General features: G+C 44.0%; 4 protein-coding genes across 9 annotated transcripts in view; 2 read left to right on the plus strand and 2 right to left on the minus strand.

Annotated features, from left to right (window-relative positions):
* The window catches only part of CUL4B (cullin 4B), a 25,850-nt gene extending 22,075 nt beyond the window's left edge, over positions 1 to 3,775 (minus strand). For all 3 annotated transcript variants that reach the window (XM_074835226.1, XM_074835224.1, XM_074835225.1), the window contains exon 1: positions 2,649 to 3,775. In XM_074835226.1, coding sequence (XP_074691327.1) covers positions 2,649 to 3,177 — 529 coding nt within the window. In that variant the 5' untranslated portion in view covers positions 3,178 to 3,775. The remainder of the gene's footprint in view (positions 1 to 2,648) is intronic.
* LOC141927697 (uncharacterized) lies at positions 3,176 to 6,485 on the plus strand. The gene is made up of 4 exons (XM_074834950.1): positions 3,176 to 3,189; positions 3,447 to 3,511; positions 3,755 to 4,382; positions 4,666 to 6,485. Exons 1-4 carry the CDS (start codon positions 3,176 to 3,178, stop codon positions 4,808 to 4,810), a joined length of 852 nt encoding a protein of 283 aa, XP_074691051.1. The 3' UTR covers positions 4,811 to 6,485.
* A 1,305-nt stretch (positions 6,486 to 7,790) lies between these two features.
* MCTS1 (MCTS1 re-initiation and release factor) lies at positions 7,791 to 14,364 on the plus strand. 3 transcript variants are annotated; one of them, XR_012624604.1, is made up of 7 exons: positions 7,791 to 7,949; positions 8,758 to 8,910; positions 9,656 to 9,753; positions 10,826 to 10,992; positions 11,614 to 11,686; positions 11,978 to 12,055; positions 14,140 to 14,283. XR_012624604.1 is itself a non-coding variant. In XM_074835234.1 (6 exons), exons 1-5 carry the CDS (start codon positions 7,939 to 7,941, stop codon positions 11,647 to 11,649), a joined length of 465 nt encoding a protein of 154 aa, XP_074691335.1. In that variant the 5' UTR covers positions 7,791 to 7,938; the 3' UTR covers positions 11,650 to 11,686; positions 14,140 to 14,364. The 3 variants fall into 3 exon arrangements, 2 of the variants coding, with proteins under 2 accessions (XP_074691335.1, XP_074691334.1); XM_074835234.1 differs by lacking the exon at positions 11,978 to 12,055 and having other exon boundaries at positions 14,140 to 14,364; XM_074835233.1 differs by lacking the exon at positions 11,614 to 11,686 and having other exon boundaries at positions 7,792 to 7,949; positions 10,826 to 10,959; positions 11,988 to 12,055; positions 14,140 to 14,364.
* A 2,894-nt stretch (positions 14,365 to 17,258) lies between these two features.
* On the minus strand, positions 17,259 to 19,365 carry C1GALT1C1 (C1GALT1 specific chaperone 1). Of its 2 annotated transcripts, none has more exons than XM_074835235.1 (2): positions 19,227 to 19,365; positions 17,259 to 18,659 (listed from the first exon to the last, which is right to left on the minus strand). In XM_074835235.1, the coding sequence occupies exon 2, from the start codon at positions 18,652 to 18,654 to the stop codon at positions 17,698 to 17,700; it is 957 nt and encodes a 318-aa protein (XP_074691336.1). In that variant the 5' UTR covers positions 18,655 to 18,659; positions 19,227 to 19,365; the 3' UTR covers positions 17,259 to 17,697. The 2 variants fall into 2 exon arrangements, with proteins under 2 accessions (XP_074691336.1, XP_074691337.1); XM_074835236.1 differs by lacking the exon at positions 19,227 to 19,365 and adding an exon at positions 19,157 to 19,206.
* Between the last annotated feature and the right edge of the window lie 6,907 nt (positions 19,366 to 26,272).

Below are 26,272 nucleotides of genomic sequence, written 5' to 3' on the forward strand. Positions count from 1 at the left end.
TATAGAGTTTGAGAAAGTATTTAGAAAAAGAAGAACATTTTACCTTGTATAGAAGTTACAAATGCAGCTTTGAGTGGAAAGAGGTGTGGGCTGATGCTCTAGATTTTAATTTATACTTACATGAAAAGAAAGCATTCGTGTAAAAGCAGTATCTTATTTACATTTGAAATAGTAACACATTGTAAGAATTCAGCATTGCTCTTCACATACACATCACAGCATCTGTAGCCCAATCAGCATGTGTGATTTATAAAAGTCACAATACTGTGTCTGAGCAACTCAAGAAGGGATAAAGGCTAAAAACCAGTAAGAATGATCTGCATCTTCATTACACTCTTTTTCCGCTACCAGGACAGCACAGCTGAAGAAAAGTGAACATAAAAGCTGAAAATGATGGATTAAAAGATACAGAATTGTGTATAACTTATTTTTTAAATTTACTGCTCATTAATTCTAGTCTGTATTAACAGTGGGAAAGAAACCCTCAAGAAGCACGCATGGAAATATCATAATTATAATACAGGCTTTATGATTGCAAGGAAAACCTTCCTATTTAAAGTATTCCATTTACGTTTCTCTTGGGTTTGGCCAGTGGATATTTATTAGAGTTAGGCCCTCTTTTAATGTTCAAACAGCTCAGGCTTTGCAGATTTGTCTCTTGCTGTGATTTTTTTCAGCCTCTTTTCTAGAGATGCCCTGCTATGCAGCATCTTCAACAAAACTAAAGCATTTACAACAGGCTAAAAGAGATTCCCCAAGTCAAATCCTCAGAATACCAGGCCTATTTTAAAATTGTGTGTTCTCTTAACTAGCTAAAATGACTATTTTTGTTCTAATAAGCACACTCCCAAATGGAGAAGGAAGGAGAAAATTTAGGAAGACACATGCACATCCATGCCACCAACAGGTGAAATCGGCCCAGAGTTTATTAAAATTGACTTTTACATACCTAAAGGTAAAAAACAAATTGTGAACCTTTATGATTTCTCTAGAAATAAGAGAGAAGTAATTTTTTTGTCCTCCCAAGCATTTCCCTACAATATTGGCAATATCCCAACATTAGCTGCATCGTAAGAAACTAGAGAAACAGCTAACTACAAGTAAGACTTGCCTATTTTCACTAGCAACTAACGAGTACGCTACTCAGCAGTAAATACCAAGATTCTGGATTTTAGGAAGTTAATTAAATTGCAAAGGATGTTATTGCCATCACACCAAAATAAAGACAATAATCTTAAGGTTACTATTCAGATTAACATCTGAGAGGAAATAAAAAGCAAAAGCTGGCAGATTCTAGAGACATCCTTTTTAAGTGATTCAAATACCAATTCATACGGAATGATGATCACAGCATCATGCAATTCATGACATTTAACAAATATTTTAAACATGAAAAGTTGACTTCCCTTAAAGATAACAGTGTACAAGCAACAGAAGAGTGCCATTTCTCACTATCATGCATCATAAGCATAAATTTGAAAATAATTAGTCAAAGTAAATGGTGATGACCTGATAGGCAGAGAACAGGTTTGAGAATTAGAAGGACCCTAAAGCAAAATTAACACTATGATCATGAATTGCTGTAAAACATTACAGTGGCTAAAATAAACCTAACCCATACCTTCTGCAATATCTCTACAGAACATTTGTATCAATTGTGTATTTAGAAATTAAATGTAATGTCAGTACTATCCCCCCCTCCCAACGCCAAACACATGGGGAAAAAAAAAACAACCCAAGAAAGCAAGGTATCAGACTATTTTAGAAGATAGCAAAAGGCAGGAAATAAGTCCATGATTTCCCTGTCTTTATAGGAGAAAAAAGACAGAATTTTAGCTAAGCTTTCTGCCTACACTTATTTGTATTTTTGTTTGCTAGAAAATGAAGCAGCATCACAGCAGAAAAGTTTCATTTCTCTGCTTCAGTTGGTCTCTACTAACAACACTCAAGAATTTATAAGGTAATATATGCTTGTAAAGTGAGAGTATGTTAAAACAGAGAAAAGACATTAAAGAGTTAAATAATAAAAATTACAGCAAGGATATTGCAAAGAAAACACTCAGCAAAAATCCGAACTACCTACTTTAAAGGAAAGTGGGGAAACCAGAAAGGAAATCCGCCATAAGAGCCTGATAATCACCTTAGTTTCAACATTTAAAACTAAGCACGGACAGATTAATCTATAAACAGACAACATGGATAGAGGCAAGACATATAAACTCAGGCCCAGTTTAAAAAAATGCATTCCGTGCAAAGACTTATCATGAACTGGGTTAAAATATATACTATGCCCTCAATCAGGATTACTAGAAAAGAGGTATCAAACGTTAAAAGTTTGAAGACAGGCGATTTACATACTTATGTATTAAAACCTCTCATCTAACATACAAGTTAAGGCCTTCTCTGGAGTGAAAGGAGTCTGAAAAATAATCCCAAACAACAAACTGTAGCTCAGGATGTGTACATGACTGGGCAAGTATGCATCACAGAACATTATTCCCCCTTCCGTAAGTATAGAAACATTCACCACAGAAAAGCATTTCCTGTAAAACTTGGAGCTATTTGAACGCCAACCAGTTTCTGTGTTGAAAACAAAACACAAAGTTGCACGTCAGCTCCCCATAGTGTGACAAATTATGGCCTGTTACCTTTAAAGTTCTTGATCACTAATTTCTTAGCGGAGCCAGGTTTACTGTTGGCGAAACTGGAAACAGTAGAGGAGGCAGCTTTGGTCAGGCCATTTGCATGGTGCCCCACAGCCACAGACGAAATTAAAAGGCTTTTATTTTTGAGCTGTTGTTGATGCTGCTGTTGAGAAGAGGCAGCAGGAGAGGAGGAAGACGACTCTTCAGCCATCTTCACATCGAGTCCAATAAAATCCACGGAGTCCTCAAAACGCAGCTTCTTCTGGAGGTGATGGTTAGAGGAGGCAACCCCTGAGGAGGAGCACGAGGAGGTGGTGATGACAGAGGAAGATGACGAGGAGGTGTTTTTGGAAGGAGAAGAGGCGCAGGAAGAAATGGAATCAAATTCTTCTCTTTCAGAATTGCTGTTGCTGCTGTTATTTAACTTTCTCTTCTTGCAGGAGGAGCTGCTGCTGGTATTACCATCAGTGGCAGGTCTGACCTCCTGGGCTGCAGCGGGGGGGTTGGGGGAAGAGAAACCTGTGGGAAACATGAACACACAGAAGTGAACAGGCTGAGGGGCATCAAATCCTTGTGGTGTGACAAAGAGAGAGAGAGTTTGAGAGTCAGTCTCTGTTTGGTGTCTCTCGGGGGGGTGTCTTTCAACTCCTCTCTCTCATCAGTGGAGTCCTTCCGTATTCCCTCTCCTTCGCCGCCTTCTTTCTCGGAGGAATCACCTTCTCTCCTCTCTTCCCCTTTTCTTTATTACTTTGTTTCTTGTCGTAGTTTGTCTCTGCTTTCCTGCTTTTACTCCTTTCTCAGCGGAGCGTCTCCGTTCCTGCCTCTCGCCACCCACCAGTTTTTTTCAATTCTTCTCTCCAACACCAGTATTTCCCCACGGCTGCCCGCTCCCCCAGCTTTTCCTTCCGCTCCCCTCCTGCTCCGGCCGCCTCGTCTCCGCCGAGCAGCAGCGGGGAGGGCTGAGCGCGGCTCCCTCACGCCTCGGCTCCAGCCCCTCGCCCCACACGCCTCCCGCTCCCTCGCCGCCGCCCGGCGCGCTCTCCCCCCACAGCCCGCTCTCCTCGGGCTCCCGCCTCCCCCCTCTCTGCCTCCTGCTCGCGCTTCCTGAGGGGGGACGGCCCGGCCCGGGGCTTGTTATTGTCAATACACGGCAGAGAGGGAGCCTAAAGATGGCGGCACATCCGGTCGCCGTGCATGCTGGGGCGCGGCCGCCCGGAAGCGCGGCCAGGCAGCCCGGGTAGGCGGCGGGCCCCACCTCCAGCCCGGCGGCCCTGCCCGCGCGCCCTGCTCCCGCCGGCGCCCCCCGCTCCTTTCCGCTGCCCTCCGACCCACCGGAAGTGATCATGGTTGCCGGCCGCTCGTAACGGGCGCGCTCCTCACCCCCCCCCTTCGCGCGCCGGCGCAGGGCGCGTCGTGCGGGGAGGGGGCGTGGCCTCCGCCCTCCGCCTGCCGGGAGCGCGGAGGAGGCGGGGGGCCGCGGGCGGGCGGGGGGCGCTGGGCTCGTCCCTCGCCGCGCCCCGTACTTGGGGGCGGGGCGTCCCCCTCGCGGGAGGGCGCGGTCCCGCCCTGCCCCCAGCTGCCGGGGGTGGCTCCCCGGTCCATTAGCGCGGCCGGGCCCGGGCGGCCTCGGCTGCCGCCTGCCGGCCTCGGCTGCCGGCGCAGGTCGGTGCCGACCCCGCAGGGGCGCGTAGAAGGCCGAAGCCCGGCTTTTCGCTTGCCGCGGGGACTTCGGCTGAGGTAAATGTGGGACCAAATGGGGTTTAGTTAGAACTCGGGCACTCTGGGCTCTGAGCCTGCCGTCAAGTTGAGGGCTTCGGCCTGTCAGCTTATTTTGGAAATGATTTTTCTTATTTATAAACAATCATTTAGTGTCAACTTTTTAATATTATTTTAATATATATGGACTTGCATTGGGCTAAAGGTTGTTGGTGTGGGGTTTTCTTTAAACGTTTGGAAGCAAAAATAGAAATCGTGGCCCTTTAGTGGCTCTTTTTTGATGCTGCTGTATCTATTACCAAAGGAAACATCAGCTCTCCAAGAGCGTTGTTATGATTCTATCACTGTTGAGAAATAGCTGCGGAAAAAGTAACAAAACAAGCAATGGCTTTTGTTCCAGAAGAGATTCTCCAAGGACTTCAGCCGAGAGCTTACACCTGCCTTCCTGACAGTGGAGTTCCTTGGGGGAAGGCTGTTGGCAGTTGTGTGTTTGATAGAAAAAGATACACTAACTTGTCTTGACAGAAACTGTGGTTCATATAGATATGAATGTAATTTTACTGAGGTTTTTCTGGAGCATACTTTCTGTTTGAGTAACTGGCAGACAGCTCCTGAGGCCTGAAATGTAATGCTAGTGATGTGTAGAAAAGTACTTTTTCCAGATTAAAGAAACCCAAAGCTTCAGTCTGTTTTTGACTAGCTTTAGAACAGGTTGTATAGTTCCCAAGCACTAATGAGTTACATTCCAGGTCAGATGGAACAGAAATAAACATGTTTGCTAAGTGAGTAAAACTTACATGATTATGCTGTCAAGTTTTCCTCTGTTCCTGGTAAATGTCATGCTCACTTAAGCCAAATTAGGTGTAGATATGTAAGAGATTGTAAATTTCTACAGATTCTTGGTTTGTGAAGACAATCGGATTTATGAAAGAGGAGACGTGAGTTAAGTGTCCCTTTTCCTGGGGAAGCAGGAGGGTTATCCTGTCCATGCAGTCATTCAGGTGGGGAAGCGTCAGTGACAGTGTCCCATCAGTTAGAATACGCAGCTCCTGACCAGTCATGGTCTGGGATACACGGGAGAGCAGGTGAAGGCAAGGTAAAGTGCTGGGGACCCAGGAGGAAGCCAGGTGCAATGGATTTTTCCCTTTGCCTGCTTCAACATATGGGGGGAAAGATTCTAAATCCTTTCTATTTAGTGTATGATCCTGAGGGGTGGTTTGTGTCAGGGCTGGAGGGTTGTAAAGCCATTTGCTGAACGTGCCTCTTTGTCAGTCTTACCCAGGTACCATGCTTTTAAAATGCTGTTACTTAAAAGTGACACTGCAACAAGAGCAAATGTCTGCAGCTTTTTGGTGGCGAGGCTGAACAGTAATAATGAGAGCTGTATTACAAAATTCCGGTCTAGGTGCTCGGGGCTTTCTTCAAAAATCCTTTGTACAAACAGATTTAGATTGGGTAAGCAGTCAGCTGGCCTTGAAGTCTTTGCAGCTACACCAACAAAAAGCATGTGGATGGTAAGGTGGAGATGCTGAGACCATGCTCAAGGTTAGCTGAACCCTGAAGGGAGCCAGTGGTCCAGGTGCTTTAAGGTAGCAGAAGAATGGAGATAAGAGCTTCCTGTTGACAAAAGACATTTTTGAAAATTTGAAACTAATCTTGCTATTTTAGGCTAGCATGAAACCAGCAATTCAGATGGTTTTAGTGAGACGTGTCATATTTATTGGGGGTCATCAAGGGTAAAAGTTTACCTTATGTTTCTAACATTTGAGGTGGGACTATGATGACTTTTTCAGTACAGATTTTAAAAATGTGAGCACACCTGCAAGGATTATTTACTTGGCAAAGTATTATTTAATAGAAGTTATTCTGAGGAGCGCAAAAAAAATGTATGGAGTAGTTTGTCGGCGTGACAAACTCCTGTTCTCACTTTCTAATCTGGGCATGAGCAATGTCACTGTTTCAGTTAAAACTGAATTCTTGATTATAGCTTAGTACTTTTAGTGATGCTACAAAGTAGGTGGAGGTGGTGTTCATAAGTTAAATGCCTGAATATTTATATGCCATAGTTCATTCCTATCCGTCTTAAAAGTTTCACTATTTGAATAAATGATACCATGTATAAAGGCTTGATTTTACTTTGTGTGACTGATGTTAACTCTTAAGTATTAGGTTTTAATTAGTTGTTATAGTATCAAAGCTGATTATTTTGTATAGAAAAAAGAACTTGGTAGTTAGCACAAGTGATGACCTGGTCTTTTATGTTCTCTGCTGTCTCCCCTTCATGCCTGTGGTAAGATTTCCATTACTCTAAAAACAAATAGGGCAGTCGCCTCTATGTATGCTTACATAGCTGCTACCTGCCTAAAGAAAACGTGCATGTCTGCTCTTCAAAGAGTTAAAAAGCACTATGGTAAATTCTTTCTATGTTTTTCTATTAATACAATTCCTGCAGCCATCACCAAACAAAACCTAGTTTGATTCTGTGTAGTGCTGTGTAGTGTAACTCTCTTCACCAGAACCCATCTCTCTGCGTGGTGGTTGGGATCTTCACAGGTTTCTTCTGCTCCTTCTCCACCTGGAAGGATGTGGCACCCGCACCTCTGACCGATTCCCTGGCCGGCTCCCGTATCTGCTGTCTGACAAGAAACATTTTTTTTTTTTTTTTCTCAGAACGCTATCGACAGGGTCTCGTGTCCTGTTGTGAAAGTGGGAGGAGGATAGCTTCTGCCTTGCTAACTTAAAGGTGGCTGCATTTTTTCCTGCTAAACATATTTTGTGTTTAAATGGCGTTAGCAGTTATTAGCACTTTGATTTTCTTTTAAAGGATTTATTTTAACCAGAAGTGATAGAGCACCTGGGAAAACTGCAAGTCTGCAGTAACAAGCACCCAGCCCTTGTGCGAGCCTACCGAACGCAACGGGCAGCGGTTCGGCGGCAGAGCAGCCCCGGGCGTTAGAAGGCGGGAACGGCTCCCCCGCGCCTCGTCTGTGGGTGCGCTCTGACAAACGGGGGTTTGCGTGGGGCTTGGAAAGCGACGGGCAGAAAGTCCTTCGTCAGCCCGAATCCTTGAAGCTGCCGTGCTGACTTTAAGAAATGCCTTCAGGTTTGCCGTTGGGGTTTGTCCTTCCTGGCAGTTCTGTAGCTCAGAACGCCGTCACGCTGTTGGGAGGCAGGCGCACGAGAACAGCGATACGGGACCAAACCAGCGGGGTTTCGAGGGGAGCGATAAGAAGGACGGACGTGCGGCAGGGCAAGCGGCTGGAGAGCCGTCCGGAGGCGCGGCGGCTCCCGGGACGGGACGGGACAAGCCCGCTCAACTGCCGCCGCGGCCGCTGGGTGCCGCCCGTGCGCATGCGCCGAGGCGCCGCGCGCCGCCCCCCCCCCCGTGACGCTATGCGCGTTCCGTTGTTATGGAGCGGCGCGACAGGCCGTAAAGTGCGTGGCGCTTCCGGCTGGCGCTGAGGGGAGGGCCGGGAGCCTCGTGTGAGGGAGCGCGGAGGCTGTGGGCGCCCGCGCCGCCGCCCGCCGGCCCCAGGCACCCGCCCGCCTCGTCTGCCCGGCGCCCACCACCCCCAGGATGTTCAAGAAGTGAGTGTGGCTGGGCCCCGCCGCGCCTGTGAGGCCGGGGCTGGGGGACGGTGGGAGGGCTGTGGGGAGGGGGGCTGGGATGGGCCCGGCGCCCCCTCTGCCCCGGGGCTCGGCCCTGCTGGCCCGGCCTCGGTGCTGCGCTCGCGGGACCGGCGCGGCCGGGCCCTGCTCGGGGGCTGGGGCAGCGCGAGAGCGGGCGGCCTCGCTCCCCGCCAGCCCCTCTGGCCGCCTCGGCCTCCTCGGGGCGCAGGGTGCGCCCTCAGCCCTCGGGGTAGCGCCGCCCCGCAGCCGTCAGCTTTGCCTTGGGGCGCGCTGGCCTGGGTTGCTTGGGCACTCGCTTCTTAAAAGAAAAGACCTAAAAAGCAAGCTGAGTCATTAATTTCTCTGAACTTTGGGGTAGTAAAAAGCGCAGTTTGTAAGCCTGCGCTAAAGGTGAAGGACTCCTGTAAGTACATCTGAGTAGGGCTGTAGGTGTTAGTGTTACCAGCAAAGTCTGCTCTGTAAGTTGAATCATTCAATAAGGCTGTGTGCCAAGGTGTATCCCTGAGACTAAAAACATGTTTCATGGATGTACATAATGTTTAGGGACTAAACCAGCCTACTAGTGGGAACCCCTCTGCTTTCCCCCAGCCCAAGTGTTCCCAGGGGACAGATTTAAGCCTCATGAAATCCTAGATTTGAAAGTTGGGCAGATGCAGTACTACTAAGGTTTTACAGCAAATTTATAAACATTTCTGAAAAATGCTGCTGAGATATGGCATCTTCTGGGCAGCAAATTGTGCACTTCTGAAACACACTCTTTTGGCAGATTTGATGAAAAGGAGAATGTATCAAACTGCATCCAGCTGAAGACTTCAGTTATTAAAGGTATTAAGAATCAGCTGATAGACCAGTTTCCTGTTATTGAACCATGGCTAAACCAAATTATGCCAAAGAAAGACCCAGTCAAAATAGTAAGATGGTAAGTTTCTTTTTTCTTAAACTTTGCTTCCAAGATGCTAGGATTGCTTCCTTTATATGTTTATTTTGTATAGTAGATGAACCTACTGTTTTTGAAAAGCATCTATCATTTCTTAATAGGTAATAGTCCATGTTATGGCCAAACTAGAAAGTTTGCATGTGCTCATCACGCTCTTGAAGGCCTGCTAGCAGGATGTTTCAGGAAAGCAAAAATGCTGCCTGATAGTAAATGTGCAACATTTGGGACTCTCCAGGGACCAGCCTGGTGTTGAAGGGAAGCATTCAGCTTTATGGATATGGAAGCTCAAACATAGCTTCCAGTAGCATTCTATTTGCATAGCTTCCAGTAGCATTGTTTTACTATTTTGGGGCTTTCATATATTATGTGGATTATTTTCCTTTTTTTTTTTTTTTTTAAATAGAGAGTAGCATATTTTTGTTGATTTCTTCTCCTTGTTCACTCTTTTTATTGCATTTTAAAAAACCCCAAAGACATGCACTTTGTGAACAACTGGATGTTTGTCTGTAGTTTTTTTTTTCCTTATTTTTAAAGGGAAAGGATGTGTGTAGGAAACCAGTGTTGGAGAACAAGCTATAAAAGAAGATAGTATTTTTAGTTTTAAATTTTCCTGCTAATTGCCTGACTTAACTCTCAAATGCCAAGATAGACCAGATTCTGAAGTGAAATATTTAAACTGTAAAAGGGTTAAGTAGTTATTGGAATAATTTTATTTTTAATCTTGCAGTCATGAACATATAGAAATCCTCACTGTGAATGGGGAACTGCTGTTCTTCAGACAAAGAGAAGGGATTTTCTACCCGACACTAAGGTTGCTTCACAAATGTAAGTTTCCTGAGGATGGTAGTGATGGGGAGAGAGGGGTGAGCGTGTGATTCCACAGGACTTCTCTAGAAGCGAATCAAAAAGAATTTACTACTTCCATGCATATATATATTCCAGGATAGATCTTAAATGTATAGTACGCCTTCTCAACTGTAATTTATTGCTTTGCTATTTCAGGTGCCTATATGGGTTGCTTTCCCCGTAATTATTGTAATGCTATATGTTAAGCAATGTGAACTTTGTTTTCTAAGAATTAAGTTGTGGAAATCTGCAAAAAAAATTCTTGAGAGAGTTTTCCCTAAGAGATCTAAATTTCTTGTTGTTAGCCCCATCTTTGTTCTTTCAGGTCTTCGTTTAAAGCCTTCTTGCTTCCTTCCAAATGCTTGTAGGTTCTTATTAGAAAAATATTGTTTAATCCTGAGTTTAATGATGTAATGTATACTTGTCTCCTGTAAGAATTTATGCTGCACGCTTTTTACTTTTTACACTCTCATTATTTTTCTTGCTGTTCTCACTGTTCTGCTTTATTGTGTTACTCTGATTTGGATGAGTGCAGGTGTCCCTGAAAATGTTATTCAGTCAAATCTTGGTTTGAGATACTTCAGGAAGCTGCATGCAGTTGAAGGATGGCTTGAAGAACTGACATCCTTCATGAATATTGTCCATCTTTGCCATTTTTTGTCCTGTTAACATTAAACTGTTTCTTCTTCATGTAAGAGGTTATACATGTAATTTGAGGGATTTAAGACCTCTTAGTATTTGGGCTCTTATGTGATTGTTTTGGCTAGGAAACTTGTTAAAACTGTTACTTGGTGTGTGAGTATGCAGGAGGCATAGGCCTGGTGTTGGGTTGCCCTTTGGTTCTCAGATAAAAGATGTGGTCTGGGAGAATAGTACTTGTGCCCTTCCGGGACAGTATGGCCCAGCAGGAGCTCTGGTAGTTGTTTTTCAAACTTCCTACCCTCGCAGCACACTGTAGATCTAATTGCCCCATCTAAACTGACTTGATAATGAGTTACTCATTTTGTCATTTTATCGTATTAATTGTAATGCTGTATCTTTCCTCTCCTAGACCCATTTATTCTACCACATCAGCAGGTTGATAAAGGCGCCATTAAATTTGTACTAAGTGGAGCTAATATAATGTGCCCTGGCCTGACGTCTCCTGGAGCAAAACTTTACCCTGCTGCCGTTGATACTGTTGTTGTATCCTTCTTTAACTATGAACTACTGCTTGCTGTGAGATGACTTAAATTTCTGTTCTTGTGTTCTCAGCTGATTGTAATCTGAATTACTTTGCATTTTAATGGTATTTGATGGAATAACTAGTAATCTGAAAAGAGCTGCAGAGGTTCAGATGTTAATTGGCAAGGTTAAAATTGTTCTTAACTTTTGTTACTTACTGTGATGTTCCAAACCAAATAAGTATTCCTGCTGTGCTGTTGGGTGGGATGCTGTTCCATTAATCTAACTGATAAGTGGAGCTCCTTTGTGATTTTATGCAGAACTGTAAAAATAGTTGAGGTACAGTGTAATTTGTCCCCTGCCTCCTTAATCAATCTTGTATCTCCTTCAGCTATAGAAGAATTTGCTCCTGTTCCTAGGGAATTTAGAAAGATGTAGTCAGGACTTGCTCTATGTGTCTGATGAAATTAGCATATGTAAAATGAGGAAAGTATGCTAATTCATTCCTCGTTATATTACTGAGAAAGGAAGCCTGAGCAAATACAGCATTAATAATACTAAGCTGTGCTGCTTTTGTTGTTAGTTAGATGCTATAGGAAAAGATCAGCAGTTAGCAGCACATGTTGCTAAGCTTTGAAAAGGCCATGTCTGACTTTAGTACTTCTGTTTTTTTAGATTTGTGTCTCAATTCTTCTGTACCTTGGAATCTAAAATGGCCCCACAAACATGCAGTTTTGTTCCAGAAAGGGTGAGATTATCTTCTCTGTGTTAGGCACAAAGGAAGAAATGGAGTGTAGTGGTGGGAGATCTTTTTCTGTAATTGCTGTTTGAAGTTCATAAATACGTGCTTTGTTCTACAGGCTGCGATTCAGTTGTTAAATGCAGTGCATTGTTTTGCTTATCTTTAAGAGCTAGAGCTTTAGAATTACTAAAGGGGTAAAAGTTCAACATGGGATTTTGAAACTTTTTGGACAGTCGTTTTCTCATACTGCTTTTACTTTTCTGAAATAGTTTTACAAAAATCTGTTTTCCTTAGCAGTAATTTGTAGGCAATAATGGCAGAGGGAAAACAACATGCATTATGTGTGGGAGTAATGAAGATGTCAGCTGAGGACATGTAAGTGTGTTAAAAGTTGAAATATAACCTGTCCCACGTCACTATTCCTATGTTAGTTTGGAATCTAAGCACCACTGTCAAGGTTCCTGCATCACTGTTGCAGCATATGTTCAACTACAGATTTTTTTAAGTTTTTATTTTGTTGATTAATATTCAGGGGAAGAAGAAGAGCCAGGGAATATCTTCCCTACTTATTTGTTCACCAGATGGAATCAAAATAGTCCTTTTCATGCGAATATGGATTTTAAGATGTACAACATTAGTGCTACTGCTGAATGTCAGTATTTCTTGCTCTCTGATCACACTTTCTCGGAGATCTTGCTGAACAAAGATATAGTTGTATAGAGTACTTGCTACCTGGGCTGGGCAAGAGATGTAATTTGGATCGGAGGGGGTTGAAGATGTTGAAGTGATTTTTGTCTGCAGGGACAGCAGAGACTAAAGTCCTGCTGGTGCTTGGTTGTCTGGCTGGGCTTTCCTCTGTGGCCTTCTCTCTACCTTGTACCCGCATGCAGCATTCCTGCTTGATGTGCTTACTAGCTTTGCTGAGCTTCTTGTGAAATGTAGAGGTCTGTTTGGGGGTTAAACATCAACTGAAAACTATTTGAGAAGGGCAAGAGACAGAAAATGGAAATGAAAGTTATTCTTGGCATTCTGATAGTGCTAAATAATAAGTAGCTGAACCACTTTGTCACTTTAAGTTCAGTAACGTCTTGCAGTAGGACGTAAGATGCCCTAGCAGCTTTGGGCTGTGTTGGTTCCAGCCCTGTCTAACACTTCTGTGGGTGAGGAAGCTGATTTTTGAAAGCAAGTCACTCTTGTGGGGATAATTCTCAGGAGGATCATCTTCTCTGCTGGGTCCTGAGTTGTAATGGAAGCACAAGGGAGAGAGGTGGGAGTGTGTTACAGAGGATGGGGATAGAAAGGGACTGCAGCAACCTGGATTTGGACCTGCTGTGGCTGTCGAGGAGTTATATCCCTCAGGATTCTTTGTAGTGCCTTCAAAAGACCAGGAGTAGGTGGAAAGAATAGCTCCCTTTGTCCCAGCCCTACGTCTGCAGTGATCTGCTGTGATTGCTGCAAACCAAGATTAGCTGTATTCCTAATCTGAATTTCAAATTCAGCAGCCTTGCAGCTGAATATCCTGTTCCTGTGAGAAGCAACATGAACTGGGGAGGAAAACAAAATGATACTGGTCTACGCAGCCTGTTTTTTTGTGTGATACTGTTTAAACTAGAAAACTGTGGAACAGTATGATTTGAGTCACTTGGTGTGATCATGATACATGATGTGTTAATGCGATTAACGTAGCAGTATTTTCCTTCCTGATTACTTCTGGACAAGTTGTATAAGTAATGGAATACTTTGTGTAAATACAGTGAATTAGATTCTCCAGGGGAATAAAACTTGTTCTCAGTCCTAGAGGGATGAGATTTGTCTTGTTTATTGTAGACTTTTCCATGGAATGATGTGCTGGAAAAAAGGATGAACACACATCCAATGCAGACACACAAAATTTTAAAATATTACATGACTCAAGATATAGAAGGATGGTATGTCTGTAACATGCTGCAAGTCCTTGGCACATAAGTTTAGCATTTATAATTAAGTGGGTAGATGTCCTACAACAAGCAGTGAAGCACCTCACCTGCAGTTGCTTGTGTCAGTGGCACACTTGGAACCAGAACTTGTCAAATTCTACATTCCAGCCACGTTACACCACCTCCTGCGCTAGGAGGGCGAGAGTCCCTTAAAATGGCTGCTCTACTTTGATAGAGAAATGCTAAAATTAAGAAAAGTAGAAGTGTTGTCTGAAGAACTGCTTCCCACACAGAAGTAGTTTAAAAAATATTGTGGAAGGTTGTTGACAAAATGTGGAAGGCAAATATTGTCCTCTTATTCAGCAGTGTGGGTACATGTAATAACAAATATTGTTTCTTGTCCACCTGCTGTTGAAGATTATGACTTCCTGGATGATAGCTTCTCCCCTTCCAGTTGACAAACATTGCATTTTCTACTTTAAATATTGTATTTTGTGCTGCTCTAATATTTAACCTGGCTGTACCTTTTTCCTTCTTCTACAGTGAGAAGGTCAACAAAGGGATTGGTATCGAAAATATCCACTATTTAAATGATGGCCTCTGGCATATGAAGACATACAAGTGAAACAAAAGGAACTGTGTTACCCCAAAGGAACGCACTTAGATTAAATGTGGACTGCTTTGTAATTCCTTGTTTTTAATGTGACTGAATGTACAAATTATTTTGTTCTGTGGCTATGCTAAATAAATCAAGTGAATGCGAAAGTACTGTTAGGCTACAATAGTTTTCTAGATTTCTTTTTATTACAGTTCTTTTGTTTTGTCTTAAACCCAAGTCTTCAGTGACTGAAGATATCTGATGGAAAGATCCTGCATGGACTGTGAGTAGACTATTTCAATCAAAGGAGGAAAAAGCCAAGAAATGTTTACATTTTTATGCTCTTCTAAAAGAGTAATACAAAGTGTATGTGAAATATAATTGATACGGTTTATAAAACCTCTGAAACATTTCAGATTTTTTTTCTTCTGATTAACATCTTGTTAGTCTACCTGTTTCTTGAATGTGGAGAAAACAGGTTTTTTGACACTTATTTTTTAACTTAATTTATTAACAGCATTAACTTCAGTATTTTACTTAAGGATTTTCTCTTTTTAATATGCATTTATCTGTATAGGATTTATGAACTTAGACTGGTATGTGGACTAGAAATTCTTTTATGCTAGTTCATATCTGAAGAATATATATAATGTTCAACTTTCTACCTGCCAACACGGTTTGATATCGCTCTCCTTGTAGCGGTGTATATAGTAATGGTGGGCATACTTCAGCTGGAGTGTGTGCCAACTTGGTGCCTGATGCTCTTCTCCCTGTTTGCCTTCTTATTTTAGGAGCAGAAACAAAATCCCTGTTTAACAAAGGCATGATAGCATCACATGGTTATCAGTGTAGTCAGGAGCAACTTCTTCAGGTGGAACTTGAAAAGAGATCTCAGCTTGTGCACACTGCCACATGTATGTACAGCTACAGAACGGGTTAAAGAGCACTGTGTATTTGTCTGGATAATCCGACTGTTCAGCGGCTGCACACCCAAAGCTATGCCTATGGAAAACAGCCTGTGCCATGGAATCATTTAATAAACTAAGGAAACTTTAAGGTCTACCACTCATAACTCTGTCTCTGGAAGCATTTATTAATATTTCAAGTCTCTCTCCAAACTCTTGTGTTTTATGATGGCAGAATGTAACTTTGCATGCAGGTGCCTTGTCTTGGTGCTGTTCTGCATGTTTGGTTTCCCCACCCTGGGACCGTTACAGAAGATAGTGGCAGAGGTGTTCTCCATCTGATTCTCAGGTCAAATTAAGACATGGGAGATGGAATGTGCTACCTAATATGTGCTACTTGTAAATAATTTTACAGAAGAAATTTAAAAGATCATACTTTTGAAAATGACAGGGTAAATCTGAAACTATTAACATAGGAAGGCAAAAATTAAGGTGATCATTACAGCAGTGTTGCAGAAAAAAGTGGTCAAACCTCATATCTTCATTTCAGAATGCTAATGGACATTTTTATGCATCTTAAAGACTGCTAGAAATCTACTAATTTCTTGTCAGTGCTATGAGGAATCAGTTTGTGCTTCAGTGGTTCTTTTTTGCGTAAAATGAGCTAGTCTTGAGTTCTGTGGCTTGCTTTTTTCCCCTTCCATCTTGCCTCCTCTATGTTACAGTACCTCTCAAATCTGATAAATGATATTTATTCGGGTTTGAATTGTTAACCCCCATTCTTTTTCCTTGACTTGCTCTATGACTGCTGTTGTTGCTGTGGGGCCAGAACTTTCTTTAATATTGGAATCACCACTGAAATCAAAATTTTACTTTGTTGGTCTGGCTCTGTCAGTGTTCCCAGCTGTGGATCTAACCTTTTAAAAATGATTCTGTAAGAAGATACAAATTAATTTAAGCATGATTTAACTTGTATACCAATTTAGCAAAACATCAAAAATATTAAGTTTTCTCTAGGTTCTGGTAGCAATCGTGTACATGTTTGTCTTGCTATGTCAGCTGAGCTCTGACTGGCATGGAAGAGGAGTGTGTGCAACAGGTGAGACAAGGTTCACCTGAAATACCTGAGCTGTGGTAGCTTGCTTGGGGGTCTGAGCAGTTGTCTTACCATTCTTGTCAAAAACAAAGGACCTAATGTTTAAAATCAAAATGATGTGGATATTCTCAGCTCTGAAGCAGCTGTTTCACTTCCCCACCTGTCCCCTTGCAGCTCAGGATAGGATGAGATACTACACATGGCCTGTTAAAGAAGGGTGAGGTAACATATTAGCTTCTCAGGTCTTTTATGTAGTTACTTTTATAGTAGCAACAAAGCCTGTGATAGTCCTAGGTGTAGCAGATAGACGTGGGACCTTAAGTCTTCAAACGTCCAGGTCAGGTCAGTGAGTTCTAAAAATGGAGTCACTACTGAAGTGCTGTTTACTCCCACTGGCTGTGACAGGAAGGGGGTGTAACTGGCATAAAATGTATTTCAAGTGCATTCACTTGTGTAAAAACGAAAAAAAACCAAACCCAAAACCCAAAAACAACCCACCAACAAAACCATACAAACGAAAACCAACCCCCCAGGACCACCCCCCCAAACCCAGTATTGGGGAGTTCTGCATATTGCTTTGTTGTGCACGTAACCGGTTTTAAATAATCAAAGAAAGGTTGGGAGCACAAGCACGTGTTGCTCTTTCCGTTGTTAACAATAGCTATAAATATATCTACACTACACTTGTATTGACAGTTAACTGACTTCTTCCTTGTAAACACTATTAGCACCACTCACAGGAGTGAAAATAACACTGAACCTTTATTGTAACATGCTTATATATATGAAAGTGAAACTTTAAATGAGCAATTACTCTTGTGCTAACAGGCTACGTGACTATGTTAATAGTTATTCAAATATAGTTATCTCTTGTCTGCTTAAAAACAGCAGTGCAAAGGTCACTTAATTATTCTGCTGCAACTTCCTAACATCTCATCCGCTTGCTTCCTACTCGTTCCTTACAGGGGTAGGAGGCTGTACATCAACTGATGGGTGCTGCCAAAGCAGCATAGTTCTAGCTGTTGTGTAGTTTAGTGTAAAGGAAATAGCTTAAAGTTAAGTCTTTGAAATTGAATCTGTAGTCAGTTTTATTGGTACATCTTAGAAAGATATAAAGACATTCTAGAAATGCCTGGGAGAATTGGAAGAATCAAAGTCTTGCAAAAATATATTTGTAACAGTAGACTAAGTTCATTTGAGTTTTCATTAATAAATATTTACATGTACAAACCCCCCATATAAACTTAATTTCCTTTTATCATAAACATTAACAACTTATCATTTCATTTCAGCACTGTCAAAAGCCAGAAGCATTTCTGTATAAAATATTTAGAAAAAAGTTCTCCTTCCACTTTTAAAATTAAGAGCTTTACCAAACCTCGGTGTGCAAAAAAAAAAAAAAGTACACCAGTACTGCCGGATACAAAAATTGAATCTGTCAGTACAAATGCATGTCAGGAGAAGAGCTGACTCCATGGTTCCGGGCCTTCTCTGAAGAGACATCAGTCATTGTCTGAGCCTGGAGGTGGCAAGAAGACAAGTGCATCGTTGTACGTGTGGCCGTAGGGTCTCAGCCGGTAAACGCCGTACATCATCACGTGCATGTGGTTCGGGGCCAGTCCGCTGAAGGTGATGGCCATGTCAGAGCAGCAGCCGTCCACCACCTGCTGAGGGTGAGTAGACATCGCCTCCTTGATGAGAGCACCGACCGATTTAGTGTTAAAGACGTCTTTTCCTTCCGAATCTTCCGCGTTTTCGGCAAACACTCCAGTATACTTCAGGCAGATTGCTAACTGTTTATCCTCGGCAAGTTTCCAAATCATACCTCCCTGCTCCGGACACTTGTCAGAGTCTTCAAGAACACGGGAGAACCGTCTCAGTGATTCAATGCTTAAGACGATTCCTCCCTCACCGTCTACATACTCGAGGTCACCAGATTTCATAGTATGGCCTATATAAAAAGGCTGCGAGGGGTCTTTTTTCAGTAAGAAATACTTCAGATTTTCAATAATAGCAAATGTTGTGGGATATGCAAGGAAGAACCAGCTGAATTCATCTTTATAGCGTTCATACGTTATCTTGTAAGCTTTTCTCATCATCACCCACATATCGTTTGTGTTGAGGGCTACAGATTCAAACACTTTGACGTTTTCAGAGCTGTAGAATTCCACCTTGTCACAGTGCTTGCTCCACGTCTCTTTCACTGCAGCCCAGTGCCCCAGATCTTTGGGTTTCACAAGGATGATACAATAAACACGGATACTTTTACTAAGCTCCATGCGTTCACCTTCTGAAAGGTTTAAGACATCTTCTTTGTTGGGAGCCTGGATGTGATGATGCTCGTGGTGATGGGCTTTAGTCCCGTGGCCCACCTTAATGTGTCCGAGGAGTGTCACCAACATGCAGAAGGCTCCTCCGAGCACCACACCTTTCACGAAGGAGCTGCTTTCAGAAATCATTTTTCCTAGAAAGGAGACGCACTGTAAGAACTTACAGGAATAAGTTTAAAACTGCAAATTCCATATAGTTTTAATACGTTCTTCCACTGCTAAACCCGGCTGCAGTTCCCTTAACTCACACACCAGGACAACGCTAGTGAAAGAGCGGCGGCAAAAAGAAAGTTCCCATTCGCGGCTCTCGTTACCGTTAACGGTACGACAGACCCCGCGGGTGGATCTTGTACCCCAGACCTGCTCTACCGCCGTGACCGCACGGCCCCCGTCCCGCCGCTGCTCTGCGCCGGCCCCGCAGCCTCCCCGCCCGCCCGCAGCACCGAGACGCCGCGGAACCGGCTCAGGCGCTGCCGCGGCCACGTCACGGCCCGTGCGCGGCGGCGCTTCCCCGCGGGAGCCCTCCCGGAGGCCAGGCCCCGTCGGTCCCGCGGCGAGGCGACCCCGCTAACGGCGGCCCGGCCCGCCGCCGCGGACACCCGAGACACCCAGAGCGCCGGGGGAGCCTTACGACCGTGGGGCCGGTGCCGTGACCCGGCAGAGCCCGTTCCTGCCTCCCGTTCCCCCGCGCCGCCTCTTACCGGTACCGCCGGGGTCGCCCGCGCGCACGACGCCGGCCCCCGCCCCGGAAGCGCCCCGCGCCGCGCCGCCTCCCCGCCCCTTTCCGTTCCCCGCCGGAAGCGGCGCGCGGGGCCCTTCTAGGCCGCCGCCCGCTCGCGGGTGCCGAGGCGCCCCCTGGCGGCGCGGATGCCATCTCGCGGTGCCGGTCCCGGTGCTGCCGGTGCCGGCGCCCTCGCCCGTGCGACAGCGAGCCCGGCAGCCCGCCCGCCCCGCCCCGTCCCGCCCCTGCCCGCAGCGCCCTCTCCCCGCGGGCGGGTGTCCCTCAGGGCCGGCGGAGCGCGGCGGGGCGGCTGGCTTGCCGGAGCGGTGGGAACGGGAGCCTCGGCAAGGGCGGGGTGGCCTCCGCGCCCCCGCGGCTGGCAGAAGCGCAGCCGGGCGCTGCCGGTTCGCCTTCAGGCCGAGGCCCGGCGGGCTGTCTCGGCGGGCGGCGGCCGAGCCGTGCCGGGGCAGCCCTGCCATCTTGCGGGAAGCGCCGCTGGGACCCGCGGGCCCGCCCGAAGCCGCGGCGGCTCCCCCGGAGCGTGAGGCGCGGGGAAGGGCCGCGGCGGGGCTGCCGCTGCCCGCGGGCACGGGGCGGGCAGAAACGCCGGCGGGGCTGGTAGCGTCTCGTTCACCGCATGAATCGGAACCTGTGAACGAATTTACGTGGCGAAGGGGGGGCAAAGCGGTTTTCAGTTTCTAGCACAAACTCGCTGCTTGTGGAGCAGAAGGTACATGAATGGGGACGGGGTGGAGAGGGAAAGGCAGAACCAAACTTAAACCATACCCGGGATAAAATCCGCTGACGTCGATGGGATATACTGCCCTAAATTTCCAAGCTAACACAATAAACTCTGCTGGAAGCATAGTACATTTCACTTGTTTTTCTTTCCCCTAGCATAGAGCATAATACACAGACACACAGGATTAGTTAATATTTAAAGAGTAAAGCAAAAACGTTTCTCTACTAACATCCCTTTTTCTTTCCTTTAGTGATAATTATTCCTGAGCTCCAGGTTGAAAGAAGTACGCCCCAATCACTTTCTACACATTTCTCAAGATCTTAGAATTGACACCTGATTTGAAGGAGCATCACTGAACAATAGTTTGCTCCCTTTTTCCACCAGCCTCTTGGAGAAAAAAAAAGAAGGTTTTACATGTTTTATCTCTATTAGCTGATCATAGTGTGCCCTTAGGCCGACATAGTGGTTAGGATAAAGTCCTCTATAGGTTTTCCCTATATTGTAAGGTATGCCCTGGTTGGCTGAACTTAGTGGGTTTTATTTAAGTCAATTTACAGCTGAGCTGCTCTGGATTCTCTGGCATCTGGCTGGATTCCCCAGATGCCTCAGTTATTCAGGTGAGGGTTTTTTTTTTTTAGGCTTGTGGCTGTACTGTAGACATCAAAGCTTAATGATGATATATTTGGCAAAAAGATCTGTAAGAACATTGATTGCTTGACTTGACTGAGCCTGGAGAACTATTGCTTGACGTTCAGGTAAAAATGTTACAAAATGGTGATTTTGGTTGGATCAATGTGTATCTGGAATGGCTCCGTTCAGTGGAACTAAACCCCAATTACACACTTACAGGAAAATGCTGTCAGTTTGTATGTTTGGGTAGTTCTGTTACTACACTAAGGGAACATCATTCATTCTATCTTTTCCCATCTGTCTGCTTTTAAGGTATAAATAGGTGGACAGTCAGGTTGTTATCACATACCAGAGATTGGAGGTCAGTTCAAAGTTTGTTTTACGTACCTCCTGTTTGCAGAATCAATTGTGGCTTTCAGGGCTTCAGCAGTTGCTTGATCATGTACGTCAGAGAGATTTGAATGCGTTGCGACTCACTGCTTCAGCTGATGCTTCAACAAATTGTTTTCCTGCTTGACTTCAGTGAGGTTCTTTCCAAGGTTCTGACAGAATGACTAATGCAGCTACAGATCTTGACTGTCGCTTTAATATATTTTCAACATTGCTTTTATCCAGCAGCAGATCAGTGAAGAGAAAGTTTAAGCAGCATATAAAGCATGTTATAAACCTGAAGAGACTCTTCTGGCTTCTGTGTTGCTTGAAATTGTTGCTTGGTGTTAAAAGGACTAAAATGGCATAGTAATGCATAAGATCTCACAACAGCCATTGTTAAGTATTTTGGAGCTATATTAGAGTTCATTTAGAGACACATGTACTCCTGTAAACTATCCATCTCAAATTACTACAAGAAACTGTTTTCAAGAACTGCAGGAGATAAGCGTTCGAAGTCATTCTGCCATGGGCTGGGAGCCAGTCAAATGTCATAACCAAGGAAGGGCCAGCCCTAAGATGGAAGTTCAGTGAGGAAAGCCAAGGGAGATGCTCGGTCACATGGTAGGAATGAACCAGGAGAACCGACTCCTCTGAGATCACTGCAAATGGCTGTGCATTAGTTTTGTGTTAAAACATGCAGTCATGTATGTACACAGAATATCAGCCAGATTTCAGCTTTGAATACCAACTTGCTGTCCATTGAGATGTTCGTTAGCTGCAGCTTCACCCCTTACTTCCTACTGATCTTTCGTAGTATCTCTACCACACTCATCAGTAGCAGCTTTTGAAACCTACAGACCTGTGCCAGGATCTAAACTGCTGACAGAGCTGAAGAGCTCCATGGCTCCTTGCTTGTCTCAACAGACAGCTGATCCCCTGCTGTTTTCTGTTTGTCTTTCCTCACTGGCTGCAGCTGCCTTTGCCTTCTGATGGTCTTTTTGCCTCCAAGGAAAGACATCAAACATTTTGTTCTCACTGTGTGGTCCAGAATGTCCATGAGAGATTGGCTAGTATCAAAACATACTTGATAGGAACTTTGTTCCAATTAATGTGAAATGTTTCAGCTGACACAGGAGTTGTCATTTTTTACAGTGACTGTTTGTTAATGATCACAAATGACTGTCCACTCTCTTGGAAACAGACTAATCTGTCTCTGTTATGTAAGTGTGCAGCAGAGAGGCTGGGCTAGAGCAGTGCAATAATGTTCAGAACAGGTAACCAAAGCTAGAGGTGAGCTATTGCAGACATTTCTGGGCAGTTAAAACACCAGTTGAGCTATATGTCGTATAGAAAGAACCCTTAATCAGAAGATACTGTTGAAATTATTGGAAATGCAGAGGTATGGTTGAAGTGGGACAGCCGACTTTGTTGTCACATCACCCATATATTTGTAATGCTGAAGCTACTGGAAAACACCCAAGTTCTACCTGTCCATCTGACTCCCATCAGAAGAGGGGGGTCAAGCGTGGTTATGGTCTGAAGGCCGCAAATTCTCTTGAATAGCTGAATTCCCATTGAAGCCAACAGAGACAGTGCGGGAAAAGGGCTTTTATGAAGACACCAGCTATTACTGTTCTGTTACATGCTTGGTACTTCCATTGTTTCATTCAGCACATAAAGTGCATAATGGAACAAACATGTTTGCTGAGGCCTTCAATCCTATTGTTGGAAAAGGTTTGGGAATCTCTGTTCTAAAGTCATAAAATAGTGAGGTGGAGATCCTAGTTTGCAGGCAGGTAAAGCCAGATTTCTTCATTCACTTCACAGTGAGCTGCTCAGCTCAGCATTTTGTTTGGAGGAAGATGGATTCTGGAGCCAAACTTTAGCCCCTTCTGAAAATTTTGCCCTGCATCCTCTTTGCTTTACGTTCACACTCAAAATCTGGAAAGCCATGGACTCTTCGTTGGTCATATGCACCTTGAGCAAGTGTGCACAGCTACATAGGACACCAAGACCTTGTCACAGGGGTAGGCACTGGACAAAGGAAGAAAGTTTTAAAGGCAGCAAGAGATACTGTGTTATATTCTTAATACTAATTTCAAAACTTAGGTTGAAGTATTTACTTCTGAAAAAGTGTTCTCTCCAGTTGTTGGACAAAATGTTGGAATTACAGGATGAAATTGAATAGCCCACATTTTGTAGGAGATAATGCATAATATGATATTTTAGCCTTGAGATCTGTTAAATTGATTAACTATGTTAAACAATAGTTTAAAATCACTTTTCTCTCCTCTTTCGTCTATGAGCACTGTCAGTGAAGGGCTTGGCACTGAAATAGCCATTATTTAAATGGTGTCCTCAAGAACAGGAAGATATATGAGAAGCAAAAGATGTGTGATTCCAAAAGAACTTACCCACTTTGGACTGCTTTATAATTTCTTCAGTTTTTAATGTGTGTAGCTGAATGCAAAACCCATCTTATTCTCTGGATATGCTAAATCAATCAAGTGAATGCTAATGTCCTGCTAGCTCCAGCAATTCAGCTGGAATTGAACTGGCAGAGACAATGCCCAGAGCTGAGCTGACATCATTGTGAATGGCTCCAATGCACAAATACAACAGAAAGAGAATAGGAACTAGACATTTTAATGTCAACTCTCTTAGAAGCACAGGAAAAAAAAAATCATCATTGATCAAATAGAAACAGGCAGGAAAAAAAAAGGCAGAGGTAGAGAAATCTTATTTTTCAAGCTCCCAAAGGAGAAAAAAAAGGTGGAGATGAAAACAGAATTCTATCAGAAAGAATGGGTTCTTAATAGTCCTTTAAAATAAAATGCATGAAACAGTGATGAAGTGATTTTGCTGCATCTTTAAGGAGCTTGCTTTTGTCAGTCTGAGGTTATTTGAAAAATGGCCTCTGCAGAAAATGACAGTCCCAAATTATGGTTTTTCAGGCTCAGCTTGTATAGGTAAGAAGCACCATTGCGAGCAGCAGTGACAAAGACAGCCCTGTAGCACACAGACAAGCCAGAAGGGGAACCTTGCTCTTTGGGTCCAGCCTTGACAGGATTTACGGACAGTTTGTAGAGCCTGAGCACAGGACTAGGTTTGTGTTTTGGTTTACAGGAGTTCTGGTCCTGTGTCTGAGAAAATCTTTAGACATTGCCTCAGCTTGGTTACCTGCAACCTGGAGATACACAAAAGCTTCTGGCAGGGTATTTATTGTAAAAGGGGTTATAGTGAGTAAAGAGTTATTGTTACTAGATGGAAAGATCTGTGAAGTTCTGTTGACATTAGCTCACTAAGGGAAGAGGAGGAAGAGGAAGGATGGAAATAGCAGAGCATTTGATGGGCCTGAATGTCAGTAGCTTCTATGAGATGCTTTCTTGTACTGAATGTTGACATCCCTTCATTTCACCAAGGAAATTGAGGTTTTGAAGTATCAGAGTCTCCAAGCAGACATTTGCTTTCCTATACTGATACTGAAATAGGAGATTCCTGAGCTGTATGTGCAGAGGTAAACCAAAAATGTCTGCTAGATATGTGTTTGCAATAAACTGGAATTATTAACGATGTTAGAGCAGCAACTCAGAGCCCTGTACTGCAACTGTAAATCTGTGAGAGGAGATGTACCACGAACATTATACGCCTGGTCCTGGGGTGGGGGAAGAACTGTTTCAGCTTTACCTGCTAGCTGAGGACCCATGAAAGAGAGAGCTTGTTCTGCGTAGGAGGGGATGCTGTCACTCTGGCACTGCGATCAGATGTAGAAGCTTTATGCTTTCTGGTGAAGCAGGGATGTAAGCAGTGCTAATAGCATGCGCGTGTGAGCAGGGAGTAGCATAGACTGCAGGCAAAAGAGGAGAGCGCATAGGGACTGAGATTGCTGCATTTGAGATCAGTTGATGTGTCAGATTTTAGCCTCTTTCTCTTTCAAACAGACCTGATGGTGTGGTATTGTCTCACAGGGGCTCAGCTTGCCCAGTCCTAGGGTGCTGTCTTTCAGTTTGGTTTGTAAATTGTGGGCTGTATTTAGACTCCTGACTCGTGCAGCCTTCTGTTACTGCAGCTACTGCACTGCAGCCTTTAGCAGAGGCACTGCTGTTGACACCTAAACCACAGCACCCCTGCGCTCTGCCTTTTATTGGCCTTTATGGATCCCTTTAACATATACAAAAGTACAAAGGTGCCACTGCTCCTCAGCACTATGGTAGTATCTGCAGTGTGCCAGAGGCTTAATCTTATGGAAGGGGGCACCTGGAGAAGGGCACCTGCAATGCTCAGTGTTGCTCCCAGCTCTCTGCAGTGCTGTCATCGAGGATGGAAGTGGTGCGAAGTGAATATTGGTTGTGTTTGCACCAGCTGCACCTCCCAGCAGTCCTTTGATGGCAGGGAGCAAGCCATTGTCACTGCTGCCTGGGACAGCAGGTACAGATAAGATGTCACTTTCCTAATTCCCCAGGGAAAGAGGTCCCAGGCAGTAAATAATACAGTGGGGTCTGTTGAGGAGCAAGAGAGGGGGTGCTATGTGCTGCAAAGTCTTCTCTGTTCTACCCTCATTTCTACAGAGCTTCAATGTACCTTATACTCTCTATGTGGGACTTTCTTTAGTAGGTATGATATCTATCATGCTCATAATTCTGAGAGTATACTCAGTATTTTCAGATCTTGATAAGCTGATACATGGATAATGGTGCCCTAGTTCCCACTCATATCTAAACATCTACCTTAAGGTAAAAATAAAGCTGTAGCTGATTGTAACACCTTTTTTCATCTGGGCTTAATTTTGATATCTCACTGTTCTGAGGAATTTTTCTTGAGAAAAAAGTCATACATGTTTGGGTCAGTTATATCAGTACAAGAGGCTGTGAAGCTGCTATGAAGGAATAGAAAAATCTCTTTAGGAGTGTGAATTGTCAGTGATGTACAGTATCTATTCACACTCCAAAAGATTGAATTAAAAGTGATAATTACGTGCTGTTTTTGCTGCTTAAGTGGTTTAATGCCATTATGACTGTGCTACTTAATGGAAAAGCTTAGAATCAGACTAGCATGGGAATACTAAAAATTTTAATGGATTTCTGCTCAAGTCATTCTTCCTATTAGGAAACAAACCCACCAAAATATATAACTAGGTCTTTGGATTCAATTATTAATCCTCTCTCCTAATTTCAAGTGCAAAATTACCACTTAACAGCAGTTCTCTGAAACAGAATTTTAATGATACTAGTCATCTCATAGTTGAACATGATTTTTCCTGATCAGAACAAAGTTAGAAGATT

Source organism: Strix aluco, chromosome 10, assembly GCF_031877795.1.
Source record: "Strix aluco isolate bStrAlu1 chromosome 10, bStrAlu1.hap1, whole genome shotgun sequence".
Taxonomy (NCBI): Eukaryota; Metazoa; Chordata; class Aves; order Strigiformes; family Strigidae; genus Strix; species Strix aluco.

Coding starts and splice junctions, on each gene's coding strand:
- C1GALT1C1 (XM_074835235.1), bottom strand. CDS start 18,654: ATGATTTCTGAAAGCAGCTCCTTCGTGAAAGGTGTGGTGCTCGGAGGA.
- MCTS1 (XM_074835233.1), top strand. Junction 8,911..9,655: donor CCAGTCAAAATAGTAAGATG/GTAAGTTTCTTT, acceptor TTAATCTTGCAG/TCATGAACATATAGAAATCC. Junction 9,754..10,825: donor ACTAAGGTTGCTTCACAAAT/GTAAGTTTCCTG, acceptor TTCCTCTCCTAG/ACCCATTTATTCTACCACAT.
- LOC141927697 (XM_074834950.1), top strand. Junction 3,512..3,754: donor AATTCTTCTCTCCAACACCA/GTATTTCCCCAC, acceptor GCGCTTCCTGAG/GGGGGACGGCCCGGCCCGGG. Junction 4,383..4,665: donor CCGCGGGGACTTCGGCTGAG/GTAAATGTGGGA, acceptor CTATTACCAAAG/GAAACATCAGCTCTCCAAGA.